General features: G+C 43.1%; 1 protein-coding gene across 1 annotated transcript in view; it reads left to right on the top strand.

Moving 5' to 3' along the window:
* PITX3 (paired like homeodomain 3) overlaps positions 1 to 16,772 on the top strand; it is a 32,697-nt gene that overhangs the window by 2,792 nt on the left and 13,133 nt on the right. Inside the window, exon 2 of the mRNA XM_019556363.1 lies at positions 13,119 to 13,268. Coding sequence (XP_019411908.1) covers positions 13,160 to 13,268 — 109 coding nt within the window. The 5' untranslated portion in view covers positions 13,119 to 13,159. The remainder of the gene's footprint in view (positions 1 to 13,118; positions 13,269 to 16,772) is intronic.

A 16,772-nucleotide genomic window follows, 5' to 3' on the forward strand; every position in this document is an offset into this window, starting at 1 on the left:
GTGGGGAATCCAAGAGGGTTAATCTTGACTTCATTTTTGATGCTGAAAAACTGGTGCTTAAATGGCTGTTCAAGACATGTATTGGCAGCAAAAAAGGGAGACAACATCTTCTGCTGCAGCTGTGAAACCCCAGCTAGTGCCCCTGCACTGTGTGCTGCCCCTTCAGGGCTCAGAACTGACCCATGACACCTCTGGAGATCAATAATGTTAGCTACTTGGGGCCTGCTTCAAAAGGGTGCTGGGTACCTTCCCCAGCTGCCAACTGCAGGAGGAGCAGAGGGTGCTTAGCACTCAGCAGGACCAAGCCCTTGAACTGGGCTCAGTGTAGAGAAAAGGTAAGGAGCATGTCTGGCAAAGCATTACCTCTTCTCCCTCATTCAGCCCTCCTGTGCCCTGTTTACAAATTGGAGTAGAAGTTAATGCCGAGGCTATTTAGGGACACTCCCCTGTCAACAGGGTACTCAAATTAGTTGTTTTTCAAGCTGACTGTGAAAGGATTCCCGATGACACCCAGCTTGGTGCTTGTTTCCCCTCTTCCTGTCTGTGTTCCCCCTCCCCCAGTACCCTGCCCTCCCTCCCATTTCACCTCTGAATATTAATGCATCTGGCAGATTGGATAATAATGTGACTGGGAATTGAATGAAGCTGGTTATTAGCTGCTGGACCTCTTGGTGAATTTAAGGGAGCCTGTGAACTGTCACAGAAAGATCAACAGCATTCAGGCCAAGATGAGGCCTGAGGGGTTATGGGGTAGCAACTATCTGCTCTAGAAAAGATGTTGCCTGATACCCATTTGACCTAAGGGAAATCCTTCCACAAGGGGATAATATAACATACCCAGAACAAGTTCCTGTTGTATCTTCATATATAGAGCTGTCATTCTACAGTATGTACAGCAATTAAATATTTAAAAGTTGCCTTTCAGTGAGGAAATAGGAGATTTGTTTTTTCAGAGTTAATCAGAACTGATCCCGTTGTTGTTAGGCTGTGCACAGAATCCCTGTGTTCGGGGAAGTCTCCCCTTCATTCTTACCTCGCTGAGTGTTCGCGGCTTCCACTTCATTTTTCTGCAAATTCCCTGCACTTCAGTGGAAGAGCAAGAATTTTGCCACTAATATTAATGGGAAAAGGTTTTGTCTTGGACCCATTTATTATAACTTACGCTTAAATGCTTCTCTCTCAATAATCACAGTATTTAGCTTTTTGTCAGCTTTTCATCATTAAGTCTCAGGATGCTTTCCCAAGGAGGACAGCATCATCATCTCCACCTGGCAGATGGAAAAATGGAGCCACAGAGAGATGAAGTGGCTTGCCCAACAGATCAATGGCAGAACCTGAAACAGCACCCAGGCTTTCTCGAGCCTCAGTTCAGTGCTCTGTTCACTATCTCCAAGTGCTCTGCAGATGATTATGTTTCAGAGCCTATCTCTGAGGTAGACAAGTATATTACCCCTTTCTTGAGGGTGGAGAAAAGTCAGAGATACGGAGGTCAACATTTTCATAAGCAGCCATTTTCAGTAGCCAGGTTTAGACCTCTTGGGCCTGATATATTCCTGTGTTGCTGAGCACTGCATTTCCCAGTGACCTTGGCTGTGTTGGGGGGTACTCGGTATGCAAGACAATTAGGCTTTGTCTGGTCTCAAACTTGACTCCCCAGATCAGTAGCGGAGACTCTGAATGAAAGAAACGTGGGCTTAAAGCCTGCATCTGTCTGAAAATGTTTACCTAATCCTTTGATCCCAATAACTGTTAGAGCTGTTTCTCCCAGCCAGGTTGTTTAACTTCATGTATTCAGTACTGTAGAACGCTTTGCAGACAGTTCATTTTATACCTTCCCCGCAAGACCCTGATCCAACAAACTGCTCCGTGCAAGCAGACCCTCACGTAAATGAGTCTTCACATAAATACAAGTATTTGCTTGCAGCATTGGAGCTACGGTCAGTCTGTTTCTCCAATTTGCATGGACTTATAGAGCAAGGAGGCTGATATTTAAAAATAGGGATGAGCAAGTCTAAAAACAAACACATTTGCTGGGAGCCAGCATGCAGCCTACAACTATTTTTTTTTTTCTTTTCTCCCCAATCACATTTCCAACTGAATGTGCCGCCTGTTTATGGCTATGCTTCAGCTACTCCCGTCTCAGGTAATGGTGCCCTTTATACAGTAATAATTGTATTTGTAAGGAATCCTGATATATGGAAATAAAGTAAAGCGATTCAACCACAAATGGAGATTACCTGCCTTTTGTGGCTACAGAAAATATAAATTTAATTTTATATTTTAAAACAATTATTTATCCATCTTTCTAAAATAATGTTGAGATTAGAAGGTTTTAAAAATTCTTATTTTTTTTGTCATTTTTTCCAGTTTGTTTCTGAGTTCAGACAACAGAGGGTGGGGGGGAAAACAAACGCACGCATTACATTTTCTTTTTTTGTTTCATCTGTTCTTATTATGTGTGTTGCTGCTAAATTTGAGCCTTGGTTACTACAGGGAAAGATTTCTTTTGCTAATTGTTTAATTATTTTTTGGGGGGGTTAATTCTAGAAATGTTTCTGTATGGATGTAAGATTTTAAAGAAGGCTGGATTTGATGCTGGCTCTGAAGTCATATCAAAATGGTGGTTTTCGAATAGTGAAATATTGGATCAAATCTAAACTGCAATTTTGGGTTTAAGTTAAATTCACATTACTGCATCATACCCTTGATTAGAGTATAGAATCCAGACTCAAACAGAAGAAAATTTCACATACGCAGTGCAGGACCGTACCTTTTGTGTCAAGTTTAAATGGATACTGTGATCTAAATTTTTGTTGGCAGGTTTATAGACTTGAAAAGCCCTCAGACACTGATTTAGAGCTCTTCAGTGTATTGGCTCAGATGTGTGTTAACACTAGAACAAACTAGGATTATGCACCCAAGCAAGTGAATGCAGGGTACAAATCCTTAGGAATCTCTACTCTGTGCCACCAAGTTGCATGTTACGTTTAATGGCAGGCAATTACGCCGTTCTGATTTTGATGAGGCCAAAGAATTTCTCGCTGCAAAGATTTCAGGCCAAGAAGCAGGAGAAATCACTAAATATTTTGAAGTGTGTGATCTAACCAAACCTGTCTCCTTGCCAATTATTTGAGACTTTTCACAATCCTCTCTCCTGACCTCCCGTTCTTTTTCACTGGGATTGTTTTAGTGACAAATTATATGACGAATTATGGAGCTGAATCTGCATGTCCTGTTCATCCAAAATTCCTCACCAGTTTACTTCCGCTGCATGATGCAATGGAAACTAGACCCAAGAAAGACAAAAAAATATATATATACATCCTGCATTTTGAAGTTGTACTGTGTGTGCATACCAAAACCTTAGGGCACCAGTTTCATGATTGTTTCTGGTGTTAAGTTTACTACCAAATTTGTGAATAGAAAGTTGTCTGTTTTTGGCACTAAAATTAAAAAAAAAACAAAAAAAAAAACAGACATTTAGAAAAGATTCACCCTAAACTCCCTCTTCAACCTATGGACTAAAGGATTAAGCTCTATTGGCATATTTTGCATTGGCAGGAAATCTCAGTACATTTTAGGTCTCCCCTCTCTCCTGTGCAGTTTATAAATGTACCTGAAGGTTTTTTATGATGACAGCAAACTATGTACTATGTCAGCCAACTAACGGGCTCCATTCTGTAAGCCCTGGGTGTGCTGATCTCCTCTGGAAGTCAGCAGGACCGCTGTTCACAGAGGACTTGAAGGATCAGGCCCAACATCAGCTCCTTCCTATTACAAACAATAATCCCTCCCTTGGCCCCTTCAGACAATGCCTGGGTAAACAGACTGACCTTCAGGGCATGTTGCAAGGTCCATAAATGCCAGCTCTGTCAGACTGAGAAGTGGGGGAAGCAAGTTCTAGCATCAATCATAGAGACGCCCTACCCCCAACCATTCAAATCTAGGGACTGTCAGCTGGCGTGTATTTAGTCTCCTTTTCCTCCATACACTATGGTCTGAGATCATCTGCTTGTTTTACTCTTAGATGATCTGTAACATGCAAAGGCTTTATTTCTAAAGGAGGGGGTTGGGGTTTTTTTGTTTTTGTTTTTTGTTTTTTAAATCTAAATTCTCTTTAACAAATCCTCAAGAACTCTTGCTGCCAGACAACTGACATAACTCTCTCCATCATTGTGGGTTTGCTCTTTAAGGCAACACATCTCCTACAAAGCAAACCAACCTCTTCTGGAATCTTGATTTAACCATCGAAGCCGCTCTTTGGCAAGAGGAGTACACAAGGGAATCAAAATTCCGGTGGCATTTTTCCTTTTTTCTCGCTTCTGAACACTACAAGTCAGACAGTTCCACAGGTTTTTTTGTTTTGGTTTTTTTGGGTTTTTGTTTTGGTTTTTTGTTTTGGTTTTTTTTTTTAAACATCCACCCCAACCAAGCTTCTTTCAGGCTGCTCTTGTCTTTGCCAAGTTTCTTCACAGAACAAATGTTTACCATCAAGTCAGTCTTCTCCAGAAAAGATATATAACAGAAATGCTGACAGTCTGTAAACTATAGCAGTCACTACACCAAGGCTAGAGATATGGAAAGTGCATTACAGACAAATGACATGGCTGATTCTTTCTGACCTTCTCTGTTGTGCATCACTCTTGATTAGGACTATCTCAAGCTTGTTTACTAATCATAAGGATTCTTTAAGTCTTTGGTAATGTCTGAGTCATACACTGCCCTTCATTTTGCATACAAAACTTGCTGACATCAGCAGAGATTGCACAGCTATAACTAGGGTAAAATATGTCCTACCTCAAGGTGCGCTTCCACAGAACCTTGATTTGCAGGTATTAACCAGCTCAATGTAAATACCTTTTACAGTGACTACCATTACATTGATATAGAGCTGGAGCCATTCAGTTATTTCAGTATTAAATTGAAACTTCTTTGCAGAGTAGTAATATTAGAATAACAACATCCTTGTTTAGTCCAGGCCTGTGTCTCTGGAGCCAGTGTGTGGCCCTAAATCTTGGTTCCTTGAGTGGAAGATACAGTTTGTGTCATTCAAGTGAAAACAGGATGTTGGCTCTCTATTCCATGCATGGTTCTGTCTGTAATCTTCCTGTTTGGCTCCACCTCTACAAGGGGGTCACAGTTCCTTGCACATTTTAGCTTCCTCCTTGGTGATTCTTCTGTGTAGATACAGCCTTGCATGAGTGTTTTGTTTTTGTTTTGTTTTTTTTCTAAATCAATACAGAAGAACTATAGGCTTAAATGAACCATAGGGATACAGAGGTCAGTATGATCTGCACATACAGATCGAACACCGAATCTCTCCATACTATGAAGTCGCTTTAAGTCTCAAGATTCTTTTCTTGAGAATCTTCTTTCCCCCTACCAAACTGAAAGTGACTAAGCCCCTCTAACTTCCCTGTTGTACCTATTCCGTATCCCAGGTTGACCTCTGTGGTGGTTTGCCACTGCAGGTGATGGATACATGATATCAGCAAAGCACTTCCACCATGGACGCAACTTCTGCTGGTAGAACAGCACTTTTGCTGGTGTACTTGAACCCAGCTTTTCACCTGCCTTGCTAAGCAAAATGAATTGTATTGAGGAAAACCCATAAAACTACAGCTATGGTTTGGTAGGATGGCTAGATCAGTGAGAGGTTTCATCCTTGATGGAGATGGCTGTATCGGCAAATACCTGTACCATAGATAAGGGCTAAAGTATCCAAGTATCAAACAGGAAAAGTATTTTGGATGTAGCAAGACTTATTTTAAGAATCTCTAAAGCCTGTTATAATATAACAACATTTAGTGTAGGAGAGAAGCAGGGGGCTCAGGTTTCTATTGACTGCTTAATATGGCTTTCGTTCCATATTGTAATGAACTCTGCATTTCCTGCTTTTGTTGATTTCAGTGTGTGTTAAAATATATAAAGCCAAACTAAGCAGCATGGAAGAGCCTAAAGACAGCCCCAGTATGGGACATGATAGATATCTCCTCAGGCTCTGTAGTTCAAAGATTCTTTTATATCCAATACACTTAGCAGTGGATCTGGGATAGTTAGTCCCCTGGAATACCTGATGCATCAGTTTTGGAGGAAGAGAGTATGGATGATCTCATGTATGAGCCATTATTACATCACAGTTCATCCCTAGGGGCATAAGAGATGCAGTGCACCACGGTTCTTCACCCTGGACACAGAACTGTCAATCCTTGTGATATTTCCTTTGCAGCCATTAAAATGTAGCGTTAACCTGTTGTTCGCCTTGAACAGAGATATCAAGTTTAGACCTTCTCCCCAAATATATGCTTGTTCTGAAGGGTAAGAAATAAGATTACCTCCTGTCAGCCTAATGATGCAATATCCAATGACACCAGACATTTCTCTAGTACTTGTTGTTTAAGAACCTGAAAGTCCTTAAGTGACTTTAGCCTTAGTGTCCCTGCCAAATAGATCAGGATCATTAACATTATTTTAGAAATGAGAAATGGAGGCTCAGAACAGTTAAGTAATTTACAGAAATCATAAACCAAGACAGTGGCAGGTTCAGATCTCCTGACCCCTCTGGTGTAATGATCACTTTCGGACAGCTTTGAGTAGGACATTATAAACAGAATGTAAACTCCATTTCTGGGCATGCCTTTTTTTGTCCTTCTAGCTCTTGAAGGCGCAAGTTTCCTTTGCCAGGGCCCACCAGGTTCCAATTGAGATGGCATTTTATGTTCCCAGTGTCAACTCAAAGTGGTGGGGAAATATCTGTAAGTGTAAGGAAATTGGCTAGCACTATAACCAGGCAGTTTTTAAACAATATCCCCTGTCACAGAGGGGTTTTGCAGCCCTTACTGAGGACGGGAGGAGGGAGGGAGAACAACTATGCTTTAAAAAGAGCTGTCAAAAAAAACAAACACCCAATGGCCACCAAAAACATCATATCACCAATGGAGGAGCTCAGAAGCTAGTGCCAAATTGCAGCTGGGAATGCACGAACTAAATCAAGGAAGAGGGTTTATTATAAACTGTGACTCAGCCTCAGCTCTGGGGTGGTGATCCATTTAACAGCATGTGCCTGCACATGCTGCTCATCCAGCCCAGTGCTGTGCAGAACCTTATATCTTTGGAGGAAGGTGTATTACTCTCCCGTCCTGTAATGGACTTGTACTCTGGGTAACTGGTTTACTGCTGCTGTTTATCTTGCAGTGATTAATGGTCTCTCTTAGTTCCTGTTGCAATTCCATTAAGATTAGAAACTTAGGGAAGTTAAACTGAGAGGTTTTGCAGCAGACAACCCTAGGGCTCTTGTGTTCCTATAATTTGGAGAAAATGGAGATCAGGATAGGGGCTTGTGTCCCTGCCTTTTATTTTCAGTTGGCATGCAACTATAAAAGACTCTAGTATGAAAAGTGTATATTTGCATGAGCTCACATGCAAAACTTTCCTGTTCATGTGTGTTTCTAAGCTGTAGCCAGAGAGACGCTTCAAATCCAGACCTACAGTGCTCTAAATGGTAAAGCTGCAGTCTGAGAACTTGGCTAACTAGCCACTCCTCCTGGAGGAGACTGACAGGAACCTTGGTCCCCCTGTACAGCCCCAGCCTACTCCCCCCGCTTCAACCTGCCAGAGGTGGCACAGAGAGTGCTATTCTGCCTTAGACCAGGCCCCTCTCTCAGGAACCAAAGTGAAGAGAAACACATTGTCCTCATGAAACTCTGCAATTAAATAAAACCCCAGAATGTTTATCTCTGCTAAAAATAAGCCTGCCCACAGGAGAGAGGTGAATGTGAGTGCAAGAGGGAGTAGAGAGTCTTAGGATAGAGAGAAACTAATCAAGTAAGCTCCATCAGGAGAAGAGCTATTCCCAGCAGCTTGGTTTCTTGTATGTACTGATGGAGTGAAGGAAGAATGGGAAATCTAGTACGCTTGTACCTTGACCCCAGAAGATAACCAGAAGGTGAAACATAGCCACATTAGGAGCAAGTTTCAGCCTCTACCTAACAGGCAACTCGAGGCAACCTGTAGGTAAAAATCTGTCTAGCTTTGCAGTGTGGAATTGTTTTTTAATTGCCTGATGGTAGCACACAGAAGTATGTGACATGTTTGTCAGTCTCAAGTCTACTGTCCTCATTGCAAGAGCCACCGTTACAATTAGCTGCAGTTAATTTTGGCTTTGGGTTCTGAGTTTAACCAAAGCAGCCATGGTATATTTGCCGTTGTATGACTGAGTGGAGTCACTAGGAATGCAAGTTTTGTGTGTTTGTTTTTCTTTTTTAAAGAAGGAAAAGTTATAAGCAAAGACCACATCAAATAAGGCTGGTTCTTTCTGTTTATTTGCTAGGGGCTGGAACCCTTGGAGAAAAAGTGAACCTCTTCCCACCATCAAGTATCAGAGAGGAGGACAATCCAACTTTGAGGGGAAGGGAAAAAAGTCTAAAGAATTAGAATAAGAATGCAAAGCACTTTGAAAGAGTTAATCCTTACTGGGAAACTAGTCAGAACCCAGCAGACTTAGTTATGTACCACAATGGGGAAGGAAAGCCTGCCTTCCAATGTAAAGCATGCTGGGAAAGAAATAGGAAGAATTTGAACTCCTTTATGATGCCAGCTTTCACTCCATTTGGTATATGGTTAATACTAGGGCTGGCAAAAGGATCACGGAAGAAAAAAAACAACAAACGCCGCCCCCCCCCCCCAACAAAGCCTGTAGGCAGTGGCTTGAATGAAGAGAAGCAGAAGACATGGTAGATCTACCTTGCTTTCTACTTGAAGGAAAGAGCCTATATATGGAGACATATATATCTCAAAGCTCTGTGGAATAGCTGGGATAAGCAAATCTGCTGGAGAGATACAAGAACTAGAGTACGTGTTTAAATGTTGTTTCCTTTAGCCGAATGCTCCTGGGCTGGGTTAGGAGTCTTGCCTCCACTTATCTGGTCATATTGGAGTTCATAAACCCCAGCTCCTGTAGTCATGTGATGACATGAAACTCTTAGTGTTTACCAAGTAGGTCTTTAGTCCTCATGGTTGTGCAGAAAAGCTTGTAAATGTGAAATAAGCCTGTCCCACAAGCTCAGAAGACAAAACTGTGAAGACACTTTTATGAAAGTTCATTATTTCAGCTAGTTTTATGGTCATTTGGAGCTTGACTCCTGTAGATTTTGAAAGATTGGAGCAGGCAATGCCAGACTTAATGTCCAGGCTGCCCTAGGCTTAGTCAAGCCAGCCTTTCCAACAGTACTAAAATTCAAACAAATGCCAAAGGGAACACCCCTGCCCGCCCCTCTCCATAAATAGGGCCCAGCAGCTCTACAGAATAATTTGGATAAAGGACTTCAGTTTGCCCACATGGAAAAATTATGAGGAAATAGGTTTACTTATTTGTTGTTTTGCTCCCCCTACTTGTTAAAGATTACAGTACCAATCATTCTAAGGGATCCCAATTTTCAGGGTATGACAAGTTGTTTTCCTCAAGCAACTAGCTCTCAGAGATGTGCTTTTTTCCCCTTCCTATTTAGCAGTATGAGCAGGTGAGAGTGATTGTGGCTCTCAGGTAGAAACATTTTCCTTTAAAATGGATGCTGTTTGGTAAACAAGATCATGTCAGCTGCAGCTGTATAACACCTGCCCAAGTGACACACGCTGTAATAACAAACTTACCCAAAAAGAGAGAGATTACAAAAGAATCAAAAGCTTGTCTGAGCCTCATGGTCCATTACAAGGAAGATGCACACCAGTTTCTGTAAGTAGTTGAACAAGGGGAGGATAAGACTAACATCACATCTGGCCACTTGTGATTTTTCATCTGAATGAGTAGGCAGTTATTTACAGCTAGGGCAATAGAGGGAAGCCTCTAGTCCATCTCAAACTCATGAACTGTCTTTTTGTGATCTCTTCACCTAAGATGAAGTCTACCTATCCACATGAAATTCAAGTAATTAAGCTTTACAATGGTAAAGAGTAGCTATAGCCTCTCTTTTCCAGTTGCATGAGGTTGTGTTGGGGCAACTACATCAACAAAATCAGCTTGTACTTGCCACACCACACATTCTTTCTGCAATAGGGCTGGGGAATGTGTGCAGACACACCCTAGCCCAATAGTTTGCTTACCTAAAATGCACGTGATTTGGTGTATTTCAGTGGTCTGAAAAGGTTTCATAGCCATACAAGCAGTTGATTTTTCTTTCTTTCAAACTCCAAGCTGCAAACTGAATTAAAAGAAAACAGAAAATAAAACAAAAAAAACTTGCCTGTAAAAATGGTTTCAGCCAAACAGGTTTCTCACAATTTGGTAGTAAATGGACCCACTTTTTTTTTTCCAAATGGGATTAGTCCAGGTACCTTGCTAAGCATTTTAGTAATTTAAACTGGTTGTACTGCATCTGTATAGTCGATTTACCCTTGCTATTGTTAACCTGAAACTGAGTGTGGTTTTAAAGCCAGTAAACTAGATTCTCTCCCGTCTCATCATTTACATCTGTTCACAGTGGATGGGAAATGCCCCCCTTGTGGCTTGTTAGTGTTTACACACATTTAAGATGACCACATACACTGCAGAACAGAAGAGGGTGAGGCTGCAGTGCAAGTAGGACCCAATAGGATGGACATGTCCTTTAGCTGCAGACAGGCAGGAAGCTGAATTCCTCCTTAAATCTGGTCCAGTGTGGAGTCAAGCTCTAGAAGAGAGGAAATTGTGCTTGACAGATGCAATCATATGCAAATGGCTGTAGAAGAGGGAAAATTATCATCTACAAACATTGGGCAGAAATTCCATCTGCCGCCTCCTCAAGAAGGGCTCTTAATAAATTCTGAGACAGCAAAGTGACACACATCTTAATCAAGACTTAATCCAAGGAATTAATTCACTGCGCGTTTCTGCATAATTCCAAGAGTAATGCTAAAAGCCATGGCAATATCAGCAGCAGATGGACTCCCCCCTTCTCCATGCAAAGGTATTAAATAAAACACAGCCCCTGTCACATCGCTCCGTGTACATACACATGGTGAAAAGCAACAGGGCTCTGCCCTGCTGCTGTCAAGGAGCTTATGCAGTCTGCAGACATCAAAGACCAGGACTGCAATGAGGTGGAAGTAAGAAACAGCCACCCAGTGAACAAGTAGCTCCTGCCTCTTCTCCCTGCATAAGTGAGCAGAAGCCTTGTGACTTGAAAAATGGGCTCTGGGGCAACTGTGTCTATTCTTTAAACAGAAGCCTTACAAAGAAAGAGGAGAGTCAATTCAGAACAATGTCAAGACAAGTTTATCAGTACCTAGGAAAGTGAGGGGGGCAGGGTGTTAAGAAAAAGTGAGAACCAGGTAGCTATGTAGCAAGCATAAAGATACCTTCAGTTTGTAACAGATCTTAGTCATGAAATATTGAATAAGAATTATCAGAATTAATAAGGCATCCCCCCCTCATCTTGCCATGTCTTATATCTTTCATTTTATAGATACTAAAGTTGGCTTTTTAAAGATACTCATCATACCTCTGCCAATTGTATGCAGTGGGAGAGTTTCTTTTTCCCCGAGACCCCAGTTGACTTTGGCTGGGACAGAATAAAGCCAGTAATACATTTTCAGAAGTGATCTATGAGACATCTCACAAGAGTTATAATCCTTTATTTCCAAAGGCTAGTTCAAGCCAATAGCCCAATTAGAAGTCCTAATCTCTAATGCACTGAATTTTGGATGTGTAGAGCTTTCAAAATGTATCTACATTTCACAATTGATTTAGATTTGTAATGTGCCAAAACTCTATATGCAAGCAGCCAAGACTCTGAAATCCTAACCTGGATCTCAATTTATTGCTTCAGGCCAGTCACTACTACATTTTAGCAAAGCTTGGTTGCTGCCTGTAGAGTAGGAATAATCAGCACACATAAAGGATACTTGAAAATTTGCTGCATGTTACTCTTTATGAAATAAGCAGGTCTATGGAACACATCCTCCATGAATGCATCTATATAAAGATCAAGCACTGAGTGACAGCATGATCACCGATTAAAACCTGAGACCTTACTATGTATCCAAGGTAATTCCCCTTTCTAGCAACACATGGCAGGGCACTTAACCCTTGGGGATGGATCCAAAACTATCTACTTTGTACTTCAGATACCCATAATCAGAATCAAAATCTATTTCCTCCAATTTGACTATTCTTTAATATGCAATATCTGTAGGACGTTGATGTCCCCTAGGAAAAATGTGACAGAACTGACTTCTCCAGCCTCAGGCTAAGAGGTGGAAAGGAATCTTTAGGGTTTCTATAATCACTGAACAATGCTGACTGCACTCCAGCTTGGTTGATTTAGGCAAGGACTAGCACAACATGGACCTTTGGGGTCCCTGGAGAGGCACCTGGGAGCCAAAAGCAAAACCCAAAATTTGAATTAGTTTAGAATTGATCTGCTATTTCATTCAAGATTGTGTGGCTCCCAAGCACCCAAAGACTTTTGTTTAATGTAGGATTCATCATGGTCATAATGAGTCTAGCCCATTGCTGAAAAAACTTAATTAATTTGCAATATTCTAGGTCAGCTTGTATTTTGATAATATTTTGGTGCATGTGTTTCTTGCCTTCCTGTTTGTAACCCTGGTTTCTGTGTACATATGCCTGTGTATCTGAGCCTTATGTTTATACCACTGAAAATCTCTGGTCCTGTCTTTGTCTATCTAACACTATTTATACTTGACCAGCTTGTTAAGAAGCAAAAGGAGAAAGGGGAGGGAAAATATTGCAGGGAAAGATGGGGAGAGTTGGATGTTTGGGGAAGGTGCTAACTACATTTGGCTAGCTGCAGGGCCACTTCCTCAGATCTCCATTACACAGCCTGCTCCTGATGTTGCTATTTAAGTCTGAATGTCACCTATAAATCGGAGGCTGTATCTCTGAACGCTGCAAATAGAAGCACTGCTAGATGATCTTTGATTTATAGGGTAGCTGAGCACAGAGTTTGGTAAGAACTGCAGCCAGCCTGTCCCCTTTCAGCCAGGAAATTCAGCCTCAGCTGGGGATTTATGCCCACAGGTTGCCTCTACTTTTCCTAGTTCCTCTGTCCCTGCTTGGGGTGATGAAGAGAGGAAACAATTTTAGCTTTTCCACCCTACTGATCCTATGCCTGTTTCCACAGATTCTTCCTCCTCCTACATCACCATCCCTCATTTCTACAAAATGGATTTCAACCTGCTGACGGACTCAGAGGCTCGCAGCCCAGCTCTGTCCCTCTCCGATTCTGGGACACCCCAACATGAACACAGCTGCAAGGGGCAAGACCACAGTGGTAAGTACAGTCTCCTCTCTCTATAGACCATTTCCTTATTTCTAACATTACTGCACAGCATTACTGCCTTTTTATGTGCACACGCACAGACTTTTCTACTTCACTAGAGGGTGGGCATGGCCTCTTTTCAGGTGGCCAGGGGTCTCTGATAAGGAGGCTTGCTGAGCCAGCGTACCAAGTCTCTATACAAAGTGACCATAAGCTCTGGTTATAAAGACACTAGTCTGATTACACAGGTTCTGCTCAGAAGCCCCAATTTCTGAGCTGGGGCCACATTATGCTAAATGTTGTGTAAGCATGTTATAAATCCAATGGACCTGACAAACATCTCTCAAGTTTAACATTGATTTGGACTTAGAATCCAGACTGAGCTCTTTCTTATAAAGAGGTTATCCCCCTTCTTCCATGTCCTCAGGGAACTCAGCAACTGATACATCAAGGGGCCACCATCCAGCCTTCATTAGTATCTACAGATGGTCCAAGGCTTCCTGGAGCTGGGTATGGCTGCGACTTCCAGACAGGCAACTGGGAAGAATTAGAGCAGGTTGGAGGGACACAGACACCTTACTGGGTAGATAAGGGCTGTTTGTTTTCGATGAAAAAACTCAAGCTGGGAGCCTGAAGGCTTCAGATCTTTCCTGAGCTAGCACCTATTTTTGGCTCTGGAGAAAGGCAAGCAGAAAAAGCTGCTTTCTAGGAGATGTAAAAGGAGTGGAATGAGGATGGGGGTGAGGAGGACTAGCAAAATAGGATAAATATGACCATCTGGTCGTACAAAGAGTGCAGGGAGGAGCAGCTGCATTCAGCCACTTTCTGATTAGTGTGCTGCATAGCTCTCCTTGGCCTTTCCTCTAGCACCATGTTGACCTGCAGAAGGTATAATACATCCTGGCTAGGGTATTGACGTCTCCCTCACTCCAGGCTTCCTCCTGATTCAGTTAATAGAAATCTGGCTCTTGACTTTGTTGAGGGCAGGATCCAGTCCCCAGAGGCACCTGTGTCCAGGAACTAGGAGAGGCAGGAAACATGGATTCCAGCTTTGCTTGTGCCTGGGACTTGCTGGGGGAGTGCTCCCACCAAAGGCTGCCTGGGCTGGATGGCCAGCAGAGGTAGTTTAAGCCAGAGGCAGGCCTGTGTCAGGGTGCCAAAGACCGTCCCTGGGAGGTTCCTGGTGAGCCCAGGCCCCTTGCAGATGCCCCCAGTGCCTGCTCCCACCTGAGCCCTGCCACCTTCACCGTTTGCTTTTTATAGTGCAGGTGGAAGAGTCTGGTGGGGATCTGCTCAGATGCTGGAGCCCACCCATGTCCTAGACTCACTCTGCCCCCCACCATCTCCTTTGTTTTGTGCCTTCATTGCCCCTGGGGGCCATGCCCAGGGTCATGCAGGAGACCCCTGCCCGGTCGGGCTCTCCCCTCTCAAGCTGTCGGGCGCGTCCAGGTCTGCCTTGGCCCAGCTGGGGCACGGCCCGATCCTGGCCATGGTGGGGCTAAGCGGGGCCTGCCTTGGCCCCCGGGAGAGTTGCGGGGGCACGGGGCAGGGCTGGTTCCTGATGCTCCACTCCAAGGCCAAGCCTGGGCATTTGCACTGTGCATCCCCCAGTGGCACCCGAGGCTGGGCTGCAGCTCCTCACGAGTTCGGCCCCCTCCGCCAGGCACGGGGAAGGGCCGGGTCCCTGCCGGAGCACTTGGGGGGGGGGGGCAGTTAATAGATTGGCAGCCTACAAGAGGCCTGGGACCCACAGAGGAGTGGCTCCAGTTTGTCTTAATCACAGTCAAACAAAAAGATCTCAGGCCATCATCAAGCAAACTGTTTGCTGGAGACAGGATCATCCCTATCTCACCCTTTCAGGGGAAAAAAAGGGTGCTAAAACTCTTATGCTTACTCCCAAAGCATTCTTCCCCCAGCCCCAGGTACCTTGCCTCTAGTTACTGGGATGCAGGGGTCTAAATGTTCTCGGGAGACCCACACCTGGCCAATTTCCTAGCTAGAACTTCAGATTTTAATTACTTTCTTCTTCCCCCCCATTTAGCTCTTAACGGTGATCATTCCTATTTGAGCAGCACCTGCACAATTAGCTCAAGGGATCTCAATTAAGTAAAGCTTCTTAGGCATTGGACAGAAAAGGCAGGAGAGAGGACAAGATATAAGCTAAGTGAACCTTACAGCTGAGTCCCAAAGTTAAGTGCAAATGGAAGGAGTGAGATTTTTCTCCCTCAACAACATCTGCTCAAGCTCACTAACTTGTAGTCTTCCCATTATCCCAGGAAGATGCTGCTTTTCCTTATCCCTGATGCTTAATCCAGGTTCAATAAATTGTCATTAGCACCTGGTTTACTTTTTCAGCCCATACCTCTTTATATAATTCACTACCCCAGTCCTCCAAGCTCTCTCAGTTTTCTTAAATGTATTCCACTTCAGAGGATTCTTGAGTCCCTGGTAAAAGGGAAGTTATTTATATTGGGTCCAGAGGCTCTTGGGGTGAAAGGCATTTATCGTGGTTGAAAACAATCCAAGTGTCTATACTCCCTTCTACTTCTGTGTTAATTACTCAACCTTTTTTATACAGCTAGGTTGTCATCACTAATATAATGCACAGAGCAATTCTATGAAATGAAGATAACAGGAAGTCAGAAAACTACAGACTGTCATTTCCCGCCCCCCTTATTTAAATTACTCTGCTTCCGGTTGCTTATATCTGTTTATCCTCATACCTCGGTTGTCATCTCTTCACGTCCACTCTGCTGCAAGTTGTCTGTTCCCTCCATACATCTTGCTTAGTTCCATTCAGTTTCAGCTGAAAAAAGCCTTAGCAACTTCTCTCCAAGGAAATGTGCCTTTTGCCCCTGAAGACAAGTGAATGTTCATTCTAGGTTAGCCATTTTGTTTAGGGTCTACTAGTTAAAGCAGTGGACTCCAAATTCTGGGTTCTCTTCGGGACTTGGTCACTAATTTGCTTTGACTTCAGGCAGGCTTCTTTCTCTCTGTGCCTTGGTTTCCCTGCCTCTGAAATGGAATTTTATCCTTGTGCTTCAATATCCTGGGCAGCAGCAAGCTGGAACTAGCATTTGATTAAGGGTTGGATGGAAGCTATTAATTAAATGTCATGTTTCCTTTATGATGGAAAGGATAGCTAGTCACCTGAAAGCAAGAGAAAATGTAACTTGTAGCCTCATAAAAGGCAGCTTAGGAGATAGGTAAGCTCATGTCAAGCTTTCAATGTCTTTGCTCAGAAAGACTGTACTGTGGATGCACCACTGCATTACAAAAGGGAGCTGAAGCGGACACTGCCTGAATCACCCAGCTGTAAATATAATTATAGCTAGTACAGGTGGCAGTACAACCTGTAGCTGTTAATCAGGTGCTTACAATTTTGCCTCACTTAATTTGTTCAGGCTGAAATTTCCATGTTAAATGTCTGCTCCAGGATTAACCTTTCAGACTTAGCTACTTCCAAGAACAAAGTTGCAAGGAAAAGTTGTGCTCTCATCAAATAGTCTCACAGCT

This window comes from Crocodylus porosus, unplaced genomic scaffold (assembly GCF_001723895.1).
Source record: "Crocodylus porosus isolate Cpor-Errol unplaced genomic scaffold, CroPor_comp1, whole genome shotgun sequence".
Lineage (NCBI taxonomy): Eukaryota > Metazoa > Chordata > Crocodylia > Crocodylidae > Crocodylus > Crocodylus porosus.